The sequence below is a fragment of the Elaeis guineensis genome, chromosome 15 (assembly GCF_000442705.2).
Source record: "Elaeis guineensis isolate ETL-2024a chromosome 15, EG11, whole genome shotgun sequence".
In the NCBI taxonomy this organism is placed as follows: Eukaryota; Viridiplantae; Streptophyta; class Magnoliopsida; order Arecales; family Arecaceae; genus Elaeis; species Elaeis guineensis.
This window is the reverse complement of record NC_026007.2, coordinates 60,388,096-60,414,748: the sequence shown is the minus strand read 5'-3', so window position 1 is coordinate 60,414,748 and position 26,653 is coordinate 60,388,096. Positions and strand designations below refer to the sequence as shown.

Genomic DNA, 26,653 nt, shown 5'->3' with positions numbered 1-26,653 from the left:
GCATATATATAATAGTGATCATGTATAGGGATTCTTACCTTTACCGGTGACTGATCCAAACACAGAAATCGATGTTCTTCTTTGATTTATGAATTTCTTTAACAAAATATTCCACTCGATATCATTTGCAGATGATCATCTTTTCGTAACCCTGATCAATATAAAAATCATATATGGAGAAAATTACCGATAATCGACCTGATAACACAAATCTAGGATCTCTCTTAGGATTAACCAAAATTAGGATTTACCTAAGTATCTGGATCCTCCACTGATCCATAAGACTTCTAGAGAGAGAAAATCCATGAAGAGAGAGAAAATTCTAGAGAGAGAAAGTAGAGAGAGAAAGTGGAGAGAGAAACCTTCGTATCCTTCCGATGAGGCAATCATGGTCGAGACCATCAGAGGTCCTATCAGGGTGACTTAATATGAATCAAGTGTTACAAATTTCGAATAGGATCGGACTGGGATCAGATCTACTGCACGAATTTCGGAGCAATCTCAATTCATCATATTTTTAATTCAAATATATCCTAGGGTTTGTGATGCAATCAGAGAGAGTAGAAAGATTCTAGAGAGATAAAATTCATAAAAAAGAGAGAAAGATCTAGAGAGAGAAAATAGAGAGAGAAACTGGAGAGAGAAGGTAGAGAGAGAGAAAAGAGAGAGAAAGAAGAGAGAAAGGAGAGAGAGAAAAATTCTCTTCTTCTTCTTCTTTTTATTTTTATTTTTATTTTTATTTTTATTTTTCTCTTTCTCTTTTTCCTTTTTTTCTTTTCTTTTTCCTTTTTCTTTTTCTTTTTCCTTTTTCTTTTTCCTTTTTCTTTTCTTTTCTTCTTCTTCTTCTTTCTTCCTTCTTCTTTTCTTCCCGCGGCCTCCCTTGGCTGAAACAGGGGAGGACCGTGAGGTCCCCCCTCACGGTGGCTCAGGCTCCGGTGGCTTGACCGGAGATCCGACAACGACGGCGATGGGCAATGAACGGCCGGTAGCAAGGTTCGGCCGGCGAGAATCAAAAAGAGATCGGAAAACAGGGGATTTCTTGTTCATGGATTTTTCGGCGAAGACGGTGGCCGGCGGCGAGGCTTTGGGCCAGAGGAGAAAGGGAAGAGGGAGAGGAAGAAGGGGAGGGGCTCACCTCAAGCTTCGGCAGCCGAGAAGAACTCCGGCAATCTTTTTTTTTTTTTCCATCTAAGAACCCGCGGATCCTCTTGAAAAAAAAATCCCTCAATTTCTTAAAAATCTCTCAAAATCCCGTGATAAAGACCTAAAGGGAGGGGAAAGGGGGTTTTATAGAGGAGGAATCCGATTTTTACTCGGATTCCTCTCTCCTTTTCACGGTGGGAAGAAGACTCTCAACGGGAGTCTTCTTCCTCCCGATTCCTCTGTTTTCTTTTTTTTTTTTTTTTTTAATGTGGGCTATGGCTGATTCTGGGCCGGGGTGTTACATTCTCCCCCCCTTCAAATAATTTTGTCCTCGAAATTAAGTTATGTTGTTGAGACATATTTCAAAGTATACATTCTTCATATCATTCTCAAGCTTACAATAATGTCTTTTATTTTTTATGATCTTGTTATAACAAAAATTATTTGAAATCTCAAACTCATCCCTTCTTATTGATTTCTCAACTTTTTGAAGAACTGTAACATTTTGGACTTGTATTAATATACCACCGTTATTTGTCTAATACCTTTCACTCAAAATTCATAATTATCTCAGACTACCCTTGATAGAAAGTAAATAAAGAAAGGTCGAACATTGGACACTCTTCACGATTATCGATTTCTTTCTTCTCTTGACCTTCCAATAAATTTTATATATAGATTCTCATCTTAAGGGAAATCTTAATCTTCTATATTAGTTCAAGTAACAATATTAGATTTAAAAAAAAAAATGAGATCTATGTCAGGACATTCTAAGTTTGAACTAATATCAGAACTATCAAGCTATTAATAAACTTGAGATATCTAGACTTTCTTGGCATTATCTACAATGAAGCAACCTACTAACAAAAATTATCCGACTATGATCAGATAAAAAAATTATTCTTTATTAACAACTAATGTATTCCATAATATCTTCAGAATCAAAGAATTAATATTTCTAATCAATTTAACCCACCATGCTTTTGCTGCGCACTTTGATCTTAATTTATCAATTTATATAATTATATCAAAGATAAAAATATCTTTATATGTTAGATCAATCCAGAATAGATCCAACCTTCAAATTTCATATAAGACTTAGGGTAAAATTTTAAGTTTCTTTATCTTTACTACCTTTGAGTATAGCATATAAAAATTAAATCTTGATCCACTTTCTATGTTTGAAATCATTGCATAAGTTTCATCACTCTTCAAGAATCCAACATATCTAGAATCAGTTGGAGTTAACCTTAGATTTATCTTACAATCATTTAGATAATTTCTAAATCAATCTTCCTTTTTAAAAGAATTAATTCTAACTTGACAAACTAGAAGAACTCAAGCCAGCATCCTTAAGTAGAATCAACTTGATTATTTCTTATAGAACTTCCTTCATCACAACCCTTAATATTAATCAATAAATCTATACAAAATCTTGTCCCTTGTATAAGTCATTCAAAATTTAACATTAGCAAGATGTCTTAATTTAATTTAAAAATTCAAACTTTGACTTGAATAATTAATACACTTCACCATCTTCAATAATCACAAAAAAAAATCTAATCCAAAGATAGTAATATGAATTATTAAAAAAATTTCATCATAACCTGTATATCATTCTCTGACACAATAATTTTTTTTTTTAATTTAACAATAATATCAAAATACTTTTGAACCACTTAGAAAAGTAAGTTTTTGACTTGAAATTCAATGCAACTTGAAAGATCAAAGAATCATATTCAGAATATGATATTTGAGTGACCAAATATTTCACCAAGATGTGTATCTCATATTCTCATAATAAAATTCAAGTATATTTTTCATTTAAAATTGAGTTTCATATATGACCTCTTATGGGTTCAGTGTTCAAAAATATTTCTCTCTCATATGATGTAATTTCTTCTTAGACCATATCCTAATTAACTCTCTTTGATAAGTCCAGAATTCATAATGCTTAGACAATTATCATCGAAATTAAAAAAATATCATGATCTTCAATCATATAAGTTTTACATTCCAAAATCCTCTAGTATATTCAACATAACTTATCAATACCTCCCACTTCATTCCAAGGTCAACTCTTTTCATACTTAGGTCAACCTTACCAATTGAAATCTAAGATATAACTCGTCAATTCTATTATAGATATCATATGCCACTTATACATAAATTTTATCTTAATATCTATTGATTCAAAATCTAAATATTGAATCTTCTCTTTTATATCTATCATGTTCCTCACGATCATAACCTAAGTTCAGATATCACTAGAATTACAATTCTGAATAATTATAATCTTAAACTCAAATACCACTTAAATCATATTTTCTAGTGATCATAACCTAAACTCTAATATCATTTTATCATACCTTTAATAATCAAAATCTTAAACTCTGATATTATCAATCATACTTTAGTGATTATAATCTCAAAGTTTTGATATCACTTATATGACAATCCCTAATGACCTTAAACTTGGCTCTAGTACTATTCTGTCATATCCTAATCACTTATATCATTGTCTCCAAATGAACGTAACCTAAGCTCTAAGCTCAGATGCCACTCTGTCACATCCTACTGATCTTACATAAAGTTTTAATATCTCTTCATAATCTCTAATGATCTTAAACCTAAGCTTTGATATTATTCTATCACATCCAAATCATTTATATTGTAATCTCCAATGATCATAATTTAAGCTCTGATATTACTCTGTAATATTCTAATCACTCATATCATAATCCCTAATGATCATATCCTAAGCTCTGATACCATTCTGTCACGCCCCGAACCCAACACCCGGGTCGGATACGTGATGGCCGCACACTCCTTAGAGCAAGCCCTAAAGAATATGCAAGGCCAAAAATAAATATTACAACCTTAATATCCATAACAATTAATTTCAAATATAATTCATAAAACCTTGCATAATTATAATTTAAATTTCTTCAATTCTCTGATCAGATACTATGACACTCTATTTATCCTTCTGCTCACCCATAAATCCAAGCCATAGCCAATCTAAGTCATCCTGTAACTCTGAGAAGAAAAAGAAAGATGAAGGGGTGTGAGCTTTACAGCCCAGTAAGAATTCCAATATCACACTGATATAGTAATATAGTCTGAAAATAAGGATAAGCAATAAAATATAAAATCTCATGTTCAATGTCCAGAATAATGCAAACATTCATAAATTTTCTGTCTTGTCAAAATAGATGCATCATCATATGTTAACCGGTGAAACACTTTTGTTCAACAATTGTTTCATGTCTTATCTTTCATTTCTCTTTTCATAATCACATGACTTTTAACATTTTCTTTCTGGCTTTGGACTATCCAAGTCTATACCTCAGTCATCATCCGGATCGAATCCACTTTAAAAAGTTTTTCAAGACTGTCCCAGGATGAGCTCCTGGCCGGCTGTCCCACGTACCAAAGCCCGTGAGAGGCTGTCCCAGGCATAAGCTCCTGGCGGGCTGTCCCAGGCATGAGCTCCTGGCCGGCTGATCCACCTGTAAGCCAGTGGGGGCTGTCCCAGGCATAAGCTCCTGGCGGGCTGTCCCAGGCATAAGCTCCTGGCGGGCTGTCCCAGGCATAAGCTCCTGGCCGGCTGTTCCACATGACAAGGCTAGTCCATACCATATATCTCTTTCTTTTCATTTAATCATTATGTGTTGATTTCATCAATCAATTCTGTCTTGCATTATGATCAATTCAGATATGTCATATCCATATAATCATGCCATCAATCTCTGATACGTATATATTAACATAACATACTCATGATCAAAATCAAATAACAGTATCTCAGATATAATAAATTCATCGATCTCAAATCCGACAACGCAAAACCAATAATGCAAGACCAACAGTAAAATAGCATATATATAATAGTGATCATGTATAGGGATTCTTACCTTTACCGGTGACTGATCCAAACACAGAAATCGATGTTCTTCTTTGATTTATGAATTTCTTTAACAAAATATTCCACTCGATATCATTTGCAGATGATCATCTTTTCGTAACCCTGATCAATATAAAAATCATATATGGAGAAAATTACCGATAATCGACCTGATAACACAAATCTAGGATCTCTCTTAGGATTAACCAAAATTAGGATTTACCTAAGTATCTGGATCCTCCACTGATCCATAAGACTTCTAGAGAGAGAAAATCCATGAAGAGAGAGAAAATTCTAGAGAGAGAAAGTAGAGAGAGAAAGTGGAGAGAGAAACCTTCGTATCCTTCCGATGAGGCAATCATGGTCGAGACCATCAGAGGTCCTATCAGGGTGACTTAATATGAATCAAGTGTTACAAATTTCGAATAGGATCGGACTGGGATCAGATCTACTGCACGAATTTCGGAGCAATCTCAATTCATCATATTTTTAATTCAAATATATCCTAGGGTTTGTGATGCAATCAGAGAGAGTAGAAAGATTCTAGATAGATAAAATTCACAAAAAAGAGAGAAAGATCTAGAGAGAGAAAATAGAGAGAGAATCTAGAGAGAGAAATTGAAGAGAGAAGGTAGAGAGAGAGAGAAAAGAGAGAGAAAGAAGAGAGAAAGGAGAGAGAGAAAAATTCTCTTCTTCTTCTTCTTTTTATTTTATTTTATTTTATTTTTATTTTTATTTTTCTCTTTCTCTTTTTCCTTTTTTTTCTTTTCTTTTTCCTTTTTCTTTTTCTTTTTCTTTTCCTTTTTCTTTTTCCTTTTTCTTTTCTTTTCTTCTTCTTCTTCTTTCTTCCTTCTTCTTTTCTTCCCGCGGCCTCCCTTGGCTGAAATAGGGGAGGACCGTGAGGTCCCCCCTCGCGGTGGCTGGGGCTCCGGCGGCTTGATCGGAGATCCGGCAACGACGACGATGGGCAATGAACGGCCGGTGGCAAGGTTTGGCCGGCGAGATAAAAAAGAGATCAGAAAATAGGGAATTTCTTGTTCATGGATTTTCCGGCGAAGACGGTGGCCGACGGCGAGGCTTTGGGCCAGAGGAGAAAGGGAAGAGGGAGAGGAAGAAGGGGAGGGGCTCACCTCGAGCTCCGGCAGTCGAGAAGAACTCCGGCAATCTTTTTTTTTTTCCATCTAAGAACCCGCGGATCCTCTTGAAAAAAAAATCCCTCAATTTCTTAAAAATCTCTCAAAATCCCGTGATAAAGACCTAAAGGGAGGGGAAAGGGGGTTTTATAGAGGAGGAATCCGATTTTTACTCGGATTCCTCTCTCCTTTTCACGGTGGGAAGAAGACTCTCAACGGGAGTCTTCTTCCTCCCGATTCCTCTGTTTTCTTTTTTTTTTTTTATTTTTTTATGTGGGCTGTGGCTGATTCTGGGCCGGGGTGTTACATTCATTGACCAATTTTGCTTGTTCAAGAATCCTGTAGCTGTGCACTTTTTGTCTATGGCAAACCAATATAAAGTTGGGAAGCGTGTTCTAAGACTGAGATCGGAGATCCAGCGGCCATTTCAGAACTGGGTGAGTTGCCCGTTTTCAACCTGTGTAAGGATAAAAGTTATCAAATTGTTACTGATATCAGTATGCTGCGTCCATTATCCAAATAATATTAATTTTTTTTGACAAAAATAACACACCTTTCAACTCACAAAATTAATACAAAATCATAAAATACTATTTAAAATGATATTTTTCTGATAGAAAATACTATTTCAAATAATGATTCTTCACTCCATGTCACTTCCTCCTCCATCCTCTTCCATCCCCCATAGATCTCTCTTTTGAAAACATCATTGGGAATGGCGTTTTTGAAAACGCCATTCTAAATGGCTTTTTCAATCCTCACCTGTCCCTCTTTGATCAGTCACAGGAGGAAAAAAAAAAAAAAGGGACAGGACACAGGAAAAAAAAAGAAAAAAAAAATCCATCCATCCAGTCACAGGAAAAAGAAAAGATCGGACACAGGAAAAAAAGAAAAAATTAAAAAAAAAAGAGAAAAGCGACCACGATGACCACGACATTTTTGTGGGATTTAGTATTTTTTAAATTTGTACTTAATATTTTTGAAACTTTTATTATACTTTATTTTGATATTTTTATTATATTTTATATTATTAATTATTATTTTTATTAGAGATTAGTTTAATTTCAAGTGATCATTTGTTATGCTTTATGGTATATACAGCATTTAACCATTCGACATCATTTCACCATTCAACATCGTTCTTTCATACCAAGAAGATATATTCATATTATAAATTAAAAACTGCTGCAAAAAAATACAGTACTACATCATCACACCACACAATATATATACACCACACAACATATACAACCAAAAATTACTACATCATCGCACCACAGAAGACATAAAATCCTGATAATCTAATCCTTTGGATCAGCTTGAACAGCAGGGTAGTAGCAACGAGCAGATAAGGATGGACGAGCAGATGAGGATGGCCTAGAGGATGGTTGACTAGGAGGAGACTGACTGGATTGATTACTTGAAATATTTGAAACAAGAATATTCATCTGTTGGTCGATCCGAGCAACATTCTGTAAAACTGTAGCCAATCCAATAGAGAGAATATTTTGCCTTTTTATTCCACCTGATTCTCTCTATATCGCACTCTGAAATACTCTAAGAGTGAAGATAATTTCACCTAGCTGATGTTGCATATCTGTATGAGGCGAATATCTCTCTAATTCTTCGATACGACAGACTAAATTATGAATGTCCTGTCTGATATCCTGCACTGCTGAAATAAGATTATCCACTTTTTGCTCGAACAAGGAAGAACTATATATCCCACTAGGATCCATACGTGCAGTGCTCTCTTCTGAAGATGATGACCGAAGAATAGATACAACCTCTCGAGCAATTGCACTGACCATATCTGGAGCCATCCTCATATGCTCAACAGATTTCGTACTAGAAGGTCCTGCTTCACTCCTCCTCCTAGAAGGTCCTACTTTACTCCTCCTGGAAGAAGGTCCTGCTTCACTCCTAGCTCTGTCTTCCTCACCTGAAATATCTTCATCCACATGTTCTCTCTCTCCATCTTTTCTAGTCCACTCACCATCAATTTTAAACCAATACATTCTGTGTAAGGATCTTTTATTAATTTTGCTACCTCTATCTAATTTTGTTGATTGTTCACTCTGAATTCTTACTCCATAATGTTTAAAGACATAGGTTAACATCATTGCATAAGGCAGAGACGCCTGTACCCTAGCGACCGCTTCTTACATAACCTTGATTATCATTCTTGAAAGATTGAGTGGGACACATTTGACTACATGATACATAATTGCTAAATCTCTCTCAGTAACAGTATCAAATCCTCCAGCTCGAGGTTGTATAATCCAGCAAATAATTATATGGAGTAATCTCATTTCAATATTTAAATATCTTTCATGAATTCTTTGGAACTAATCATGATCCTTTACCCTAATAACAGTTTTGATTTTTATAGTTCTATCTCTTCTACTATCTTACAGCTCACCTATCGTCGGAAGTTTTAAAATTTGTCCTAGTATTCCATCATCTAAATAAATTTTTTTTCCCTTCATTGAAGATGATACAATATGTTCTTCAAATAAAATATTTTTATAAAATTTCTTAACTAACTTTATAAATATCAGAGCTTCAGCAGTGTAGATAAATTTCTATCCCATGACTCTAATTAAGTTTGCAATCTCAAATCTCTCTGAATCTAAAAAGATCATATCAACAATGTGGTTGAAAAGAATATTTTTATCGCTTACAAGAGTTCTCACAGAAGGTGATCTTGAAGGAGGAGTTCTCGGAGGAGGAGATCTTGAAGGAGGAGATGATGGTGCTTCGCTTGCTTCTCTTCCCCTTCCCCTTCCCCTTCCCCTTCTATTTTCTTCTTCCCTTCTGCTTTCTTCACTTTTGCTTATTTTTTGACGTTGGAGAAGATGCATTTTCGGAGCCATTGGCCGAGAAGAAGATGGAAGGAGGTTTTTAGCAGAAAGAGATTTTTTGAGTGGAGATGGTTGTGAAGATAAGAGCTAGAGATTCTGATAGGAACGGAAGGGAAAGCAGATGAAGAAGGAGTGTTCAATTTCGAAATATATAAAAGCCATGGAACAAGCCGCCTTAAAATAGGATTGGAGCAACCCAATGTAGGCACCTACAATCCCATTAACTATATTTAATAAATAAATAAATAAATAAATAAATATATATATATATATATATATATATATATATATATATATATATATATATATATATATATATATATATATATATATATATATATAGGTGCCTAACCAGATGTAGGCACCTACATCTGGTTAGGCGCCTATTTTTTTTCAAAATCAAATGTAAGCGCCTATATCTGGATTGTAGGTGCCTACAATCTCGATGTAGACACCTACATCTGGGTTAGGTGCTTTTTTTTTTTAATTAATGACATATTGTAGGCGCCTACAATCAGATATAGGCACCTACATCTGAGCACCTATTTTTTTTGTCAATAAATATTGTTAATGGGATTGTAGGCGCCTAGGCACATACAATCCAGATGTAGGCACCTACATCTGGTTAGGCGCCTATTTTTTTTCAAAATCAGATGTAGACGCCTACATCTGGATTGTAGGTGCCTACAATCTAGATGTAGGCGCCTACATCTGGGTTAGGCGCTTTTTTTTTTCAATTAATGACATATTGTAGGCACCTACAATCAGATGTAGGCACCTACATCTGAGCACCTATTTTTTTCAATAAATATTGTTAATGGGATTGTAGGCGTCTACAAGCCAGATGTAGGCGCCTACATTGGGTTGTTTCGATCCTGTTAGATCACGAGTGGCTCGCTCCTGTTGGGTCACGGATGGATCGATCAGATCATCAGGTCACAGTATCCGAGTGCGATAGATCATGGGAACTTTAGGTCAGGTCACACGGAACTTTCGGTCAGATCACAGTGTCCAGTCCACATCAATGCACATCACAACATTAGAAGCACAAGAACGGTGCTGGTTTGACATTACTGACCTCCGATCCAATTTAGGGTTTAGGGTTTGGGTTTAGAGTTTGGGGTTAGGGTTTAGGGTTTAGGATTTAGGGTTTAGGGTTTAGTGATCGGTCAGCATCCATTCACATTAGTGTACATCCATGATGGCCTGGAGATCATCTCCTCCCTATCTGATCACATCTAATCATCGAATCACGACCTCCGATCATATCCGATCGGAGGAGAATGAGAGCTGGGAGGATCCGATTGGAGGATGAGAGCTGGGAGGATCCGAATCCGACTGGAAGATAAGAGCTGGGAGGATCTGGATTCGATCAGATCTGATCGGAGGATGAGAGCTGGGAGGATTCGGATCCAGTCGGAGGATAAGAGCTGGGAGGATCCAATCCGAGGATGACCGGATCCGATCGGAGGATGAGAGCTGGGAGGATCGATCGGAGGATGATCGGATTCTACTGGAGGATGAGAGTTGGAAGGATCCAGATCCGACCAAAGGATGAGAGCCGGAGGATCCGATCGGAGGACGATCGGATCCGACTGGAGGATAAGAGTTGGGAGGATTCGACCGGAGGACGATTGGAGAATGAGAGCTAGGAGGATTCGGATTCGACTGGAGGATGAGAGCTGACAGGATCTGATCAGAGGATGACCGGATCTGATTGCAGGAGGATAAGAGCTGGGAGGATCTGGATCCAATCAGAGGATGAGAGCTGGGAGGATCAGACCGGAGGACGATCGGATCCGACCGGAGGATAAGAGGTGGGAGGAGGTTCATAAAGCTTTATGAGTCGCTCTTTGATATGATGACTCTCCTTTCACATCATGATTTGCCTGGGTGATTCAATTTTTTTGGGTGATTCAGCACTCACATATGGCCGATTTTCTTGGATGATTCAGCACTCACATATGGCGTGAGGGCATCTAAGAATATTATTTTCGTAAATTATTTTAAAATTAATAATAAATTAGTAAAAATTTGAATATTATTTTCATAAATTATTTTAAAATTAATAATAAATTAGTAAAAAATTAAATTTAACAGGGATGGTAGTGGATTATTTTCATAATTTATTTTAAAATTAACACGAGGGGTTTGAAAATGTCATTTGAAATGGCGCTTTCAATTTTTTTTTTTAATTTTTATTCCATCGGGGATGGGGAGGAGATGACGTGTAGCGAAGTTTGATTTTTGATTTCACGGGGGAGGGGGACGTGGAGCGAAAAAACGTCAGATGGAATGGTGTTTTCTATCAAATAAATGTCATTTGAAATGAAGTTTTGTGATTTTGCATCATTCTTGCAAATAAATTGAAAAGTATATTAATTTTATAATTTTTTTTAATATTATTTGGATAATGAAGTCTAGATGCTTTTCAAGAAAGATGAGGCTTTTCGTATGAGGTGCGAAGAAATGATTTCTCTTCTTTCGTGATGTTAGGATTGCATAATGACTGCTTTGAGGGCTATGTTTGCAGATCCAACGGTTTGTGCAAGGTCTGATCCAATGGTTAGAATCATGAAAGAAGATCAATCATTGTTTCAAGCAAAATATACAACCCGAACCCCTTCCATGCATGCTCCACTACAGATATTTGAGGAAATCCCTTCAGCCAAAGTTTATCAGATTATCTTGCAGCAAAGGTCAGAGTTCATCCCGGTCCTCTAACCGAGGGACCCCTACTGCAGAACTTTTTTTATTTTTTTAGAGCCATTGCCAGCTAAGCTCACAAATCTGGCAAACCTTCAACTAAAATCTCTCCAGAAATTAGTACTCATCTGCAAGTACTCAGCATTCACCCGACGCTTAATTCTGGCAAGTTGCGGATTGTTAGAATAGACTCGTACTTCCATCCTTTGTTCCGTTATGCAGACAAGTTTCCAATCGTGTTGGAACAGAGTTATTCTTCCATTTTTTTAGGAAGACATTTGATAACAACGACAACCTATTGAAATCCAATTCTCTGCTTTGGACAAACTTGTCTAAGCCTCGTTCTGAAGCGGACGCAGGGTTATAAGAGGTTATTGTACTGCCCATGCTTAGGACTGCTAGTTCCATAATCTAAACCGATTGTTAGAAAATAATTAAATTTAGATACTAGTATTACAACGATAAGCTTATGGAATCAAGTTCGGTTTTGGGGCTGGATCCAAACTGATAACCCAATAGACGGTCCAATAATAATTTATGCATTAAAAAATGTAGAGACGTATTTATGTGTTAAAAGATGTCTCATTTGTGTAATATATGCATTTTACAGGATGCTATCAGTTATGAAAACTCGTTTTTTGATTTTGAGAAAAATCATCAATTGCAAGACATTGAAAACCTAGAATTTGCACAAAATGCCATTAATTGGCTTTTGGAAACTACTTGGTATCATAGTAAATAATTAAGTCATATTATGAATAACTTACAAGGTTATGATTGTAACACCCGGCCCATTTGGGCCTTGAACCAGGCCCAAAATCTAGAAGCCCAAATCCAAAAGAGAGAGAGAGAGAGAGAGAGAACGGGAAGAAGACTCCCGATAGGAGTATTCTTCTCTGATGAATCCCGGACGGAATAGGAGTCTTAGGACCATCGGAGCCCTAGGGCTCTCTATAAATAAGTCTTCCCTCTCCCTCAAGAACCTCCACTGACGATCTTCAAACTTGATTCCTCCTCTTTTCTCCGTGGAAGCCGTGGTCTCTCATTATTGTGTTCGTCGAAAATCGGAGATGCCATCGGAGCTCAAGTAAGGCTCCAACTTTTCTCCCTCTCCCTCTTTCCTTTCTCCTCATGGCTTTAGACCCTCACCGGCAGTCGGGATCGTCAAAAATCTATGAAAAAACTAAACCTCTGTTTTGCTCTGTTTCGGTCAGACCCTTTCCTCCTTTTTTCCGACTATTGGTGCCGCTGTTTGTGGCGTCTCATCCATAGGATAGGATCTCATCTCTCTATCCCTCTTCCCCGAGAGGTTTTGGCCGCCGACGATCAGCCAATGATCGAAAAATTAGAGAGAAAGGGGGGTACTCTGTTTCTCCAATTGTTTCTTGATTTCTCGCCAGCCGAACCTCGCTGTCGGCCTTCCTTGCTCTGTTGCCATAGACCAGATGCCGCCGCCCCTCATCGGAGCCAAGCCACCGAACCTCCCTCTGGTCCTCCCCTGTTTGGCCAAGGAAGAGGAAGAAAGAAGAAAATGGGAAAAGAAAGAAGAAGAAGAAAAGAAAAAGAAAAAGAAAAAGAAAAAGAAAAAGAAAAAAAGAATGAGAGAATTTTCTCTCTCTCCTTTCTCTCTCTTTCCTCTCTCCTCTCTCTACCTTTCTCTCTTCAATTTCTCTCTCTATTTTCTCTCTCTAGACTTTTTTCTCTCTTTATGAATTGTGTCTCTCTAGGGTCTTTCTCTCTTTCTCTGATCACATCACAGACCCTAGGATAAACTTGAGATGAAAATGAGTTGACTTGAGATTGCTCCAAAAGTCGTGCAGTAGGTTGGATCTCCTTATTCGAAATTTATAGTATCTGATCATAGTTAATCCATATTGAGTCACCTTGATATGACCTTTGATGATCTCAATCATGATTGTCATTTTTGAAGGATACGAAGATTCTCTCTCTACTTTCTCTCTTTAAAACTTTCTCTCTCCTCTTTTCTCTCTCTAAGAAAACATATGGATCCCATATCAGGCCATCTTTTTTTTTCCTTCTAGGGACCTATGACCCCGAATCGATCTAGTGCCTGCGGACTTTATCTGACTGGTCATTCAGTCAATCACTTTCTATTATTATTTAATTTTTTTGAATATATGAAATAAAAATTGATCCTAATTTAATATTTTAAATAAGATTAACTGATTCTTCTAATAAAATTTGAAGATCTAAGATGAATGAGGTAAGTGGATCTTGCGCTCCTTATTTATTTTTAAATCTTCTTGATTTTCATACACATAACCTTTTATTGATGAAATCATATTTTTTATAAAATAAGGATCAGCATATGTGAAGTCAAAAAGCATGTTTTATTATGAGTATTGATTTCATGAATATGTCTTATGAAAATAGTATGATTATGAAATATGAATTTTATTATTTTTTCATCTATGTATATGTATATTTTAAGAAAAAAAATATAAGAATTTTAAAGGCTCGTAGATAGCTATGAACGAATCCCTTCAAGAAGGTCGACATCTGGAGCTAGCATCCACACAAAATATGGCCCTGTCAGTGGATATAAAGTTGGTACATGAAACAAGAACTCTGTCGATTAAGAAACATGGCCCTGTCATAGGTATAATAATGACCTTAGCACGAATATCTGTGAGCAATATTTTAAAACATGTCATGAATATATGACAAGAGTGATTTACGAAGTATGTTTATGAAATATTCATGATTTATGCATGTATGATTGGTTTATGACTTGTTTTATTATATATTCTATGAAATACTTTATTTTATATTATCTACTATTTTTTAAATAATATATTATCATAAAAAATTTATGCTTGATCCGATAAGGAAGCACAAGTTTTACTTACTGGACTAGTGTAGCTCATATTCTTTTATTTTTCTTTTTCTTATACAAAAATATAAGGCTAGGACCGATGAAGAAAATCCAAGCTTTGAAGATCTGCGTAGCAAGCTTGAAAATTTGGTAGCGAAAGTTAGTTTATTTTATGATCACGAACTTATAGTAAATAATTATGAATTTTGAGATATGAATTTGTATTTACTTTCGGATTTAGATACTCTGAACCAATATTGGTTTAATTATCTGATGAATAAAGAAATTGAATCTTTTTATTTGATGAATTTTAGATGATTATGATAGATTGGTTTTGTGTTATCGTGGGCTCCATCCCTCAATAGTATGGTCGTATTATGTCCCGAATTTGGGGCGTGATAATGATAAATCAAAAACTTAGGTTTCATGAAAATATTAATAAGAACAATAATTATGGTGATTTAACGATAGAGTTAAGTGATATCTCTGCTTATAGATCTAAATTCAATCCAAAACTCAACAACGAAAATTCGAACCTAAACTTGAATCTAATTACCTTGTTGGGTTTGAATCTGGATCAATCATGCTTGGATCCATCCTGAATCCAACCCGCTACCGCCCTTGCATAAACCTTAGTTCATGGTAACTAACTTATAGAGTACATCCTGGCTCTTTTACTGTTCAGGCCCTCCATGTTGAAAATACAAAATATATTGAATCAAGGTACCATTGAAATACTGGATGAATTATATTTCAACTTAAGATGGTTAAGAATATAGCAGATCCCATGGTTCAATACTTCTATGCAAGCAGCAGTTCCATTGTTTGTTCTAGGATTTCCATTTTAAACTTGCATTTCCCTATTATTAGGAAATCTTCTTTTGTTGTTTGACAGAAAGGATATTAAAAAACTCCTCCCCAAATGCACGAGATTAAAAATTCTGAGTCTAATTTGTCAATTGAACTATAGAGTTAACAAGTCTACTTATGAGTAATGACCCCTTGGCCCCGGAAAATTCAATGTACACAAACAGCTTACTGCTATAGTGGAAAGGATGTTATTGATAATATGACTGAAAATGCCACAGTGTGTAACAGATCAACATTCTGGTCCTTTTCTCAAAATATATGAAGAAGAAGAAGAAGAAGAAAGATTCATACAAGGATTTGGAGAACAAAACGAGATAGATGGGAGAGGTAAGGAGCTAGTCCTAAAAGGAGAAAAAATGAATTTTACCAGCATTGGGATGATTTTCTCTCTCTCTTTTTTTTTTAGTGATCCTTTTTTGGGATTTGAGGGAAATTTCTATCCCTATTGCAATGGATTCAAGGTAAAGACAAAGAAAACATAAAACCTGGAAAAAGGTTTACCTGAATGAAATTATGAAGTTGGATCTCTATAGTCTATTCGGGGACCACGAATTCTAACTGACTCTAGGACTCTCTTAACTGAGCCCATAACCAAACACTACAAAAAAAATAAAAAAGGAAATACTGATTTTTATTTCCCAATGCTAGATAAAAGTATGGGCATGTTTAAAATTATACATCCATCCATTTACCATCATTTTTTAGAGATGTCGAAATTTAATAAGATAAGTGACTCTTAACGACGCTTAGTAGCACCATTAGATAGAGATTTCCATACAATGCTTATAAGCTCGTCGGAATCAATAACTCCCCACCTAACCATTGTCAAATGAAGATTTCGATGTCATACTTATAAATGTCATCAGAATCCAATAACATCGCCCCTTCTGGCTTCCCTCGGCACCCCTCATGTTGCTCCCCATCGCATCCTTGCCCAAAGCGGGGTTTTTTTGGACTTCTCTCTTTCTCTCTCTCTCTCTCTTTGAGCTATTGCTCTATTGGCTGGATCCCAATAAAAGCTCTTGGCCCTTCTCTCTCTCTCTCCTCTTTAAATTGATCCCATTACAGACCTCTGAGGCCCATACTAACTCTTCTGCTCTGGTTCTCTCCTCGGTCTTCCTCTCTTTTCTCTCTTCTTGACGTGGTTTATATGGGCTTCTTGGAGAGGGAAAATAGCGGTGGATCTAAGACAGTTGCTAGCGGCATTCTTGATAATCTCTATTGTTGTGATATGCTCCTGACTATGATCAAGAAGGACCACTTCGATAATGAGGAGGCGATTGATATCTCGATTTGATTATTTTTTTGGGGGAGATTTTTTCTTGAGATTCTTGATTTGTTCTTCTTGCTTGGATTGTCGATGATTTGAAGTATTCTGCATATGATGGAAACTTGGTCAAAATCGATATTTTTATTGAGGTTTTATATCAAGATTTATGAAAATTTAACTTCGTTTAGTAGTTGGATGGTAATGTTCAGATTTGATGGTGGATCTCATTCTCTCTATTTCTTGGCTTGTATAAGAACATAGCCTTAACGCTTTTAAGTACTGAAACCTCCTCAGAGCAGCACTTAGGTGAGCAAGTCCCTGATCCCTCTTCCTCCTCTCGACCCCTCAAACCTCCTCCTCCTCGACGGACTAAAGATTGAACTAAGGCAGCACCACTATCGCTTTGTCTCTCTATTTTCTTTTCATCTCTAAGCATTTGTTTCTTTTCATTTCTTCCCATGTTGTGATTCTTTTGTTGCATCCCTCCATTTTATTTTCATTATGGCCATTTTATCCTTTCTCTTGCCACTTTTTTTTACTAGCTGAGACATTTTTGGCTGCCACCAGTTTCGAATATTTGGAACATTTTTCTTTTTAAGAATTTGACATTGCCTAGCATTCATTTGATTGTTATGTAAGGAAGAAGGATATTGAAGAAAATATCATGTAATTTATTTATTTATTTATTTTTGTTTTGGAAATATTCGAGTGTTCATGCTCATCTAAATGTCCAGTGATCTCTATGCCTTTGTGCACATTTGGTTCGTTTATAATCGTTTAAATACCATGACTACTATTTTATTTTTTTATATATCTTCAATTGACAATGTTTTTAAGAATCATTAAATGGCAACACTTATAAGTATGGCTAAGATAATAGCACGTAAAAAAAAGCCAAACGATGCTTATTAGCATCGTTATCTTTGAATTTTATGACGATGCTTTTAAACATCGTTATTTAGTGATGCTTTTCATATTGCAGGAGTAATTGGCAATACTAATAAGCATTGATAGAGGTCATAAAAAGTATAAGTAATTTTTTATTTTTCTGTAATGAAAGTAGAATTCATGCACTCATTTTAGAACTTCAAACCACAACCAAAACTTTCTATGATCCATCTTTTTCACCAAGGTCTTAATTCATTTAAGACCATAAATACTTGTATCCTTTTAATCAAAAAATTCCCCATATAATTTTGCCAAAATGAAGAATCATCTACTAATCAACTTGGGAATTTTCATTAGAAATTTCCAGAAACAAATTAAAACAACTGATTTAGATGACAATTCAATTAGAATTTAGTGGTAAATATCATGACTGAATGTTGACCATAATAGTGAATCCATGTTATTGTATTAGTCCTGATGGAACCAAAATATTAAATTATAACTCTTCAATTGTACATACCAAAGAAGATCAGGCATGTTTTAGCTTGAAGAACATGATTAGATAGCTCCATCACAACCATCACTGAAGCTACTGATGATACTATATGTACATTGAAATGTTCTATGGTTGCAGATGCATATATCAGGACGAGGCCACATTATGTTAAGAGAATAGAATGAAAGAATGGCTATACATTCTAATGTAATATGAAGTGATATAGAGAAAGTAACTGATAGTCAATTATGCATGAATTGAATTTCTCTGGACGTTAATGTGGTGGGATGAGGGTTGTGAACCATAGTTCATCTCATACTTTTGGTGAGGACTTCCTTGAAGAGGTTGCTCATGGCACGGTGCAAGAAAATTTCACAATTTAGAACGGAAGAAGTTCATGTATGAATATTTCTTGTGATACCTAATGGAAAAAATAAAAACATGATGATGGACAGTATCTTTCCAAATTTCAACAACCACATCCTGGTTTAATTTTCATAAATGTACACCTCCAAAACCTCTTTACAAGCTTCATCCTTTGTTTTATCCAATCTTGATATGATTTGACATGTTGTGGTCTAAACACAAGATATAGAGGTTAGGATGCATGCAGAAACAAGTTTGATATGGGATAGCTCTACCTGAATCTCCTTCCAGGAGTTACAAAAATTTGTCTTACTGATGGAGGATCACTTAAATCTTATGCTTCTAATGACATTCCTCTATTTTTAAACTGTTAACTGAGAACAATAATTCATCTCTCTCCCTCCCCCTCCCTCAACCACCCCCCCCGGCCCACCCACCTCCTCTCTCCCTCTCCGGCCCTCTCCCTCTCTCCCCCTCTACCCTCCGTGTGTGTGTGTGAGCAACTGACTGAGTAAACATCCAAATAGCACCAAACATAACATCAATTACTACATACTACTACAGTTCCATACCACATAGGGAAGAATGTATCCATCAAAAAGCATACACCATAAAACACATCATCAAGAAAGACAAAAGGGTTGATGTGTTGATTAGGTAATCTAAAGAGCTGATCAGTAAACCTAGTCTTTGCGCTCCAATTGCTTGAAAGCATCAAATCTTTCCACTGTAAGGCCATTTTCTCCTTCCTGCACCATTCAACTCAAAAGGATAAACTCTGTCAAGCATGATAGGAAACCGCCTGTAATAATGATTATTTGTAGACAAGATATAAATGTTTTTCTGCACTTACATGTGGAAAGATAACTGTTCCTGCTGCTCCATCAGAAGCTGAAACAGTTGTCGAGCAGCGTGGATCACACTTAGCCCACTGTAATTTGCGGATCATGAGGGATCCAAGGAAAAGCAAAAAAACATAAGACAAGAACAGGAAATTGTTTTCATAAATAAAAGAAAAACAAGAAATTGTTACAGTGCAATATAGGCCAAGGTTTGGTTTTTGGAAACCAGTGTCAGAAGGATATATCATACATTCTTTGCAGCCATGCTAAATGCTTCTCGATGAGGAATGTCAGGTTTGGCAGCTTTGATACGCTGTATTTCCTCCCTATCATGATTTCAATATCAAGTGAATGAATCCTGTTGATTCTAATAAAGCTATAAAATGAATAATGTAGTTGTTGGTTGCATTCCCAATAATGTTATCGCATGTACTTTTTTATTGGTACTGCTCAAGAGACCAGCAATTTTAGCAGTTTGATTAATTGGCCTAGCCCAGGACTCACTAATTAAGCACCCAATTTAATTATCACAATTGCTTGGCTAGCCCAAAATATTATTTAACCAACAACATGTTCTATATAAAAGAAGACTGCAAAAGCATGTTTCATTCAACAATCTCACATGGCCACAAAATTTTAAAATAATGACTGAACAATTAATCACACAGCTTAGTGGATAAATTCATTTATCAGGTAAATAGAAAGATCACTGCGTATATTATGGCGCACTAGCTCATGATTTTATCGAAGGATGTTATGTTAGGTCGATCATGAAAACTTTATTTTGTTGGTTTCAGGATCTCTATATGTGAAGAAGATAAACTGAAGGCTTGTCGAAATCACATAACAGTTTCTCAGAATATAGACCATATATTTCATTTAGCTAGATTGGGGTGAGGCATTCTGAGATGACATGTGTATTGAAAAATCCTGGTTCATTTGGAGTAGGCTCTCATGTAAATTCAAAAGAAAAGGAAAAAAGAAAGGGAATAAGATGAAAGTTGTATGAGAAGATTAGAATGCCAACATAAGTGAAGGTAACAATATATAGTTTATCTGATCCTCAAATTATATATGATCATTTTGCATATGAGTTAGTAGAAATTTTCAGTCCACTATATTGCTAAGCAATTAGTTCACAATACTCAAGTCCCTAAAAAATTTTGGCCTTTTGTTATTTTAATATTTGACTGCTCCCTCTACCTTCATGTTTTCCCCAACAATGACAATGATAAGATTATGTAACACAGTACCATTTTCTTTCTTTCTTCTTCCTTTTCTTCTTTTTTGATGAAAACACAGTATCGTTCGTTTTTTTGGATGAAGAGAAAAAAGCACAGTATCATTTTCATTGTATCGTTGATTGCATTTTTTGTTCCATAGCCTCTTAATTACAGCATGCCTCTTGGTAGAATGGTCAGCCAAGAGTCATGTGAGAAATATGGATAACGAGATCAAATCCAATGGTAAGCTTATCCATGACATGTACTAATGGGAAACGAGTTGACAGAGTAAGTGGTAATATGACATCCTTGTTTCTTACTTCATGAAGCGATTGTAAGCTGATGGAAGTCGGTGTTTCTTCTCTGGAGCTGCCATCAAGAAATCAACCCAAATAGATAGCAGAACAGAACACAGAGAGACAGAGAGAAGTAGAAATATAGCAAAGAAAGAAATTTATTACGTTTCACGACAAATGATGCTTTGGGGATCATTTTTTCGCTTGACGTCGATGAAGATGGCGATGAAGGCTGACCCCTCCAACAGTCATTGCAGGGACCCTAATTCACAATGAAAACCAATGGCACATGAAATGAAACACCCTATCTTTCCCCCTTATTGGAAAGCAGATTTAAAAACAACATGAAAGATATAAAAAAGAAACTAGTAGGCCTCTGACCTAGCTAGCCTTATCTAGCCTCAGATGTTAGTGGTACTGTCCATTGAAGTTAGCATAGGCACTAATATTAATGAGTGCCTTTTTCTTTTTAAGGGTTATGGTGGTCCATCAACATGACTTGGAAGTGATGACAAAATACAATGCAACTTAGTGCGGAAAAGCTAATTTACAAGCAAAAGGACAAGGAAACTTGATAAAAAATTTCATGCTATAAACTAGTAAGCAATCCAATGTAGTATGCACACGCATAGGTCATTATTAAACTCCAAGTTCTTATCCATAAATAAATGTATATATATCAATCCATTTTGTACCATTTTTATGAAATTTTGAATCACAGAAGAGTATTTCTGCTAATATGAAGAAATTGAGGAAAACTGCGGCTTTCATCAAAAAAGGAAGGCTGCAGCAGACAAACCTGAAATGCCATCTGGTGGTCAGTGGGGCAAAAGGTTTGCATCATGGGTCTGGGGCTAAGGAAGGAGAGATGGTTGCAATGGCCACATTTCACAGTCACCGTGTCCATAAGCCATTTACATGGCACCCCAACCTGCAACCACCAAAGATGCCGTCAAGAGATGAGTTTGTAGGCAGTGTTCACAACATCCCTAGATCATAATCTCTTTCAGAGGCTCCTATCTGCGAGCAAGTTCCACTTTTCTTCCACAATCTAAGAGATCAGATATGATATTATCAATATGAAACATTTCCTTTGGGTCGCCAGAAGATATCTCAAGTAGGTCACCTAAATTCCTTTGCTTGGTGATCTAAACAATGACAGTACTGATTAGGCAGTAAAGTACAGTTACAAATGGGCCTTCCCATTTTTTCACTAACTAAAATGAAGAGATGACGAAGAAAGAGAGAGAAATAGAAGAGATCAGGTTTAGCTTTGGATGCGAAATAACTAGATGAGATAACTAAAGTGGATGAAATAAAAATGAAAATAGCAGTCGCCCAATTTGTGATGAAATAAAGTGGATGAAATAAAGAAAATGCTCTTCATTCATGCACACATACATATGTATATACATCTCTAAAAATCTCATTGGTGGACCTTCAAGAGTGTAGCCCAATTTGTGATGCAAGAGGAAGCTAAATTAGGTGGAACACACCAGACGTACACATGGTGTGAGGAACGGAAATGGTGATTGTAGGAGAACAATTCTCAAAACTTCCAAGTAGACTTATCTCATATATCAACTACTAAGTAAAACCAAGCAAATATAGAAGATGTATAAAGATCGGCAGCTTGCTTTCTTTGATCCGTAGATTTATCTAAGAACTTTTGTAGGCCTCCATGTATGCGAGCTATGAGAGATTACCGCAAGAACGGTGTTGCAGTAGGTGCAACGAACGTAGCATACGTGCTCGGTGGGAGGAACCAAATCCATTAGTAGTAAAGGAAGGAAGGCAAAGAGAAGAAGAGAAGCTAAGAAGAAGGGAATGGGAGGAGTGGTAGAGGTGGCCTCTTGGGCTGAAAAGGAGGGAGCTTCCAAGGGAAAATGGATATGGTGAACAGGATTTCCATTCTAGCAATAATGCCCAGGGGAACCCACACACATGGGACGTACGGCCGAGCCCACCCAGGCTACTAGAAAACAAAAGGCATACGGCATACATTTCATCGCGCTTTGTGCGTCAAAAAACACAAAGGGTGCAGGGACTGGACTTATTTCTTTCTGTTTCTATCTTGGAGAACCTAATATTTTGTCTGGTCAATTGAAGGAGCTAATACTTGGTTAGAGGAAGAGACTTCCTTTTAGCTTTCTAGATGACTTAAAAAAGATATATTAAAGGTTGCATATTAAATTTCTTTGTAGCAAGCAAGATATAGCCGATAATGGAATGATTTAAGATGCATAATCAACAACAATTTCTCGGACCAAATAATGCAAGTGTGATCAATATGCATGTGGCCTTTCTAAATGCTTGAGTTTATAAACTGGAAATGTGGTTATTTAGGTGGCAAATTGTTCAATGTTATAGTTCTAGCAATTTGGTTCTTTGAGAAAAATGACAAAGTTGAGATTTTAATTGCCTTCGATGTTATTGCCAACATATGTATCATAAAAATAAATGGCTTGCTAATTGGCTTGCATTAATGCATTATGATATGTAAACATGGTTTTGCACATATAAGAAATGTAGTATGTGTTTTCGCTCATATATATTACTCGGCTGATGGATTTATCTGAATAGAAGACATGGAAAATGGTAGCTTCGACATGATAGGTATAGCAGCTTGTGCATAGGCATCATATATTCTAAATCTCATTATTATAGTGAGATATACAATAAGAGAATCAAGAGTCATGTTAACGATTAGCTGCTAATGGCAATAATTTGTTTTCCATTGAGAGCTATTAATAAAGTAGTGTTATTGATCTAAATATGTGAGTTTGTGGTGAATATATTGATCTAGCACAAGCATGAGAGACTAGGTAAGCACTTTCAAGATTTTTTTTTTTTGATGAAAACCACTTTCAAGATTCATCCAACCTGTATGAAGGCAACTCTTATAATGCATAAAATACAAACCATTCTTCCGCAAATTTTTTATCATTCATTCCAAACCTAAAATATTAAGTTGAATTTAAAGAAAACTGTACCAAGAGCCTAGATAATTAGCAGGCAAGCAGGAAGAAAAGAACTATTTGCTTATTAGCAGAAGGAATTTGAATTCAAAAAAATCTAGAAAGAACCTTCCAAGATATTTTAAAGCCGGTAAGAGTGTCACAGGAAGAATAAGAAGAATGTGTGTTCTGAATTTATGATGAAAGTTACGTGCATTCACCACCGAAGTACAAAGTATACACCACAGGATCTCGACCAAATGGCGATACAGTTGCCAAAGACAAACAATACACCATCCTCAAACAAAATTTAGAAAAATCATGCATGAGTCCGCATCAGATTACAGACAACATCACAATACTCGGTGGATCCAGCACATGCAAATCCCACCAATTTCATGACATCAGAGTTTGAGTCATGATAGTATTGGCTCCTAGATCAAGCCATGAATTGTCATCTATATAAAACAAATAACTAAACGTATCCATCCATCCACCCATCAACATTAATATATAGTTAGTAAAGAGCATATCAACAGACACATCACGAGAAAATAAGAGGGGAAAGGATAAGAAGAAAGAGGAGTGAGAAAGCGGGACAAAGGATGGGATGGGGGAGGGATCAGTTGTCGCTATCTGTGAGGGTGGGTCAGTGAGAGCCCGCGGTGATGTGACGATTCCTCGGTTTCCAACTGGGGTATCCAACTGGGGTAAAAGTTGGCTTCCCTCCCCCACGCTCTTACACTTGCCGGCTTCGTATAACTGCGTCTTTACCAAAGCGATGCCTGCCACTGACTTCCGCCACCCACGCACCTATACTTCTCCACGCCTTGTAGTTTTATCTTTTCTTTTTTTTTCCACGAGTCCACACACTTGTCTCCATTCCACCTTGAGAGTTGAGGCTTAAGCTTAGTAGTAGTAGTAGGAGGTGGAGGAGGAGGAGGATCGAGGAGGAGTAGGAGGAGGCTATGTCATTGTTCCTTCCTCTACCCTAGCTATAGGAGGTCTGTATCCATGTCTGAAACTATATCTAAATCCAGAGCTTGGGGTGCTTGTCACCATTAACGAATATGGGCACAATCATTAGGGCCAACGCAGGCACCTCTTTCTCCTTTTTGGGGAAAGGTTTGCTTGATTGGACAGCCCGGATCAGAGGAGGGTCTGCCATCCCAGATTCCAGTCTACCTCCAACTAGGGGTTTTGACCATAGGGAGTATTGTTTCATTCTAACTTTTCACATTCTTTCTTGTATTTTTCTTATATTGTTCATTTTTTTATAATTTTTATAATTTATTTATTTTAGTCATTATTTTTTAAATCTATGAATTGTTTGGGGGAGATAAATCACTCATAGGTTAGCAAATAAGAATTTACTCCTTGATGATTGCACACACACGCACACTTTGTCATATACACTGTGAAATTGGAACTTTGTTGATCAATCTTGGCTCCTAAGCAGGAGCTGATGTGCATCATGAAATGTATATAAGATGATAAGTTTATTAACTTTCTTATTAATTAGGAAAAAATAGAAAGAATAGTCATGTGTGATCTCATATATCATAAACTTCTTTTGATTATCAAACGACTTAGCAACTTGGGCTTTTCTTCCTCTTTCCCCATCAGCAAGAAGGTCCCAACGAGCTCAAACTTCCAATAACAATGTATAGAAATAGATGATGTCAAGTTACTAGTTTCCAGATAAAATAAAGTAACTCCCAAACCATTAAGCAACAAAGTTGATAGCAAGGAAATTCTTTAGCATACAGGTTAAACTAATTAAGAACCATCTAGTTGACTAACCAATGGCATAGACAATGTCGCTTTGTCAATTACTTACAGCTCAAAATTCTAAAGTTGTTTCATATATATGAAACAAATTGATTGTATACGGATAATATACTAGATATTTGATTAGGAGTTTACACAGAAAAGATATTTGATCAGGAGATTTGTCGAGTAACTTATCATAAGATGGACAGTTATCCCTTAGTCTTATTTGGTGACCATTGAGAATGTCAGTGGCCATACTTCTCAATCTTAAGCTTGTCTATTTTTTGTTAAAATCATCCTAGTGTATGGTATTCACTCAAATAAGATCTCCATAATTGCGACCTTAAATTTGTACCAAAATTGACAAGGTAAAATAATTATTGTTCACAAAGATAAAATAAAACTTAAATATCTTAATGTTAAAACTATTCCTACCAATGAAATGACTAAAATAGAACAATGATATTTTGTGAGCTTGGTGCTCATTCTACTTCTTTCTCTTGTCCGAGGGGGTGATGGACTTTTCTTTATTTCAAAATTTTCTTGATTTTTGTGAGTTCTTCCACATAACAAAAGGCAAAATTTTTTTTCTGATTTCATATTATATAGTTGTCAATGGTATGTAATATTTATTTTAACATGTTAGTTTTTAGGTAGATATATTCATGATATTATAAAGACATAGACCTTCAGCAAAAGATATTTCAGGAGACATAATTATCATTTAAAATTTTCGGGTAATTCACCAATTTTCTTGTCTAATATTTCTATTATGTATGCAATATTTTTTTCATATACTTTTGAATGTTATTCAAATTAATTCCAAGAAAACCTAAATATCAGGTCTTATAAGGAGATGCTAAGTTCTATGCTGAGAATGAGAACCGTTGCTACGCTTACAATAGCAGCTTATCGTGCAAGTTGATCATTTTGTTCTCCAAATTAATGGACGTTGCCGAAATATTATATAATTTAGTACCACTTGTTGATCCACCTCAAATGCTTTTAAGGCCTTCAGTCAAAAACATCCAAAATATCTTCAAGGTTGAAAATCTTCTACCATGGTTTGAGATGTTTAATTAG

The 26,653-nt window shown here is 36.0% G+C and overlaps 1 protein-coding gene across 2 annotated transcripts; it reads right to left on the bottom strand.

Annotated features, from left to right (window-relative positions):
- Window positions 1-19,003: 19,003 nt before the first annotated feature.
- LOC105058115 (protein DROOPING LEAF) lies at window positions 19,004-22,763 on the bottom strand. Of its 2 annotated transcripts, none has more exons than XM_010940912.4 (7): window positions 22,547-22,763; window positions 21,640-21,771; window positions 21,006-21,102; window positions 20,865-20,913; window positions 19,572-19,647; window positions 19,333-19,410; window positions 19,004-19,257 (listed from the first exon to the last, which is right to left on the bottom strand). In XM_010940912.4, exons 1-7 carry the CDS (start codon window positions 22,613-22,615, stop codon window positions 19,243-19,245), a joined length of 516 nt encoding a protein of 171 aa, XP_010939214.1. In that variant the 5' UTR covers window positions 22,616-22,763; the 3' UTR covers window positions 19,004-19,242. The 2 variants fall into 2 exon arrangements, with proteins under 2 accessions (XP_010939214.1, XP_010939213.1); XM_010940911.3 differs by having other exon boundaries at window positions 19,004-19,228.
- Window positions 22,764-26,653: the final 3,890 nt, after the last annotated feature.

What these genes read in the sequence shown, in the direction of transcription:
- LOC105058115 (XM_010940911.3), bottom strand. Translation starts at nt 22,615, where the DNA reads ATGGATTTGGTTCCTCCCACCGAGCACGTATGCTACGTTCGTTGCACC. An exon ending in AGCATCATTTGTCGTGAAAC is followed by an intron (nt 20,914 to 21,005) that starts GTAATAAATTTC and finishes TCTTGATGGCAG; the next exon opens with CTCCAGAGAAGAAACACCGA. An exon ending in GAACAGTTATCTTTCCACAT is followed by an intron (nt 19,229 to 19,332) that starts GTAAGTGCAGAA and finishes TGAATGGTGCAG; the next exon opens with GAAGGAGAAAATGGCCTTAC.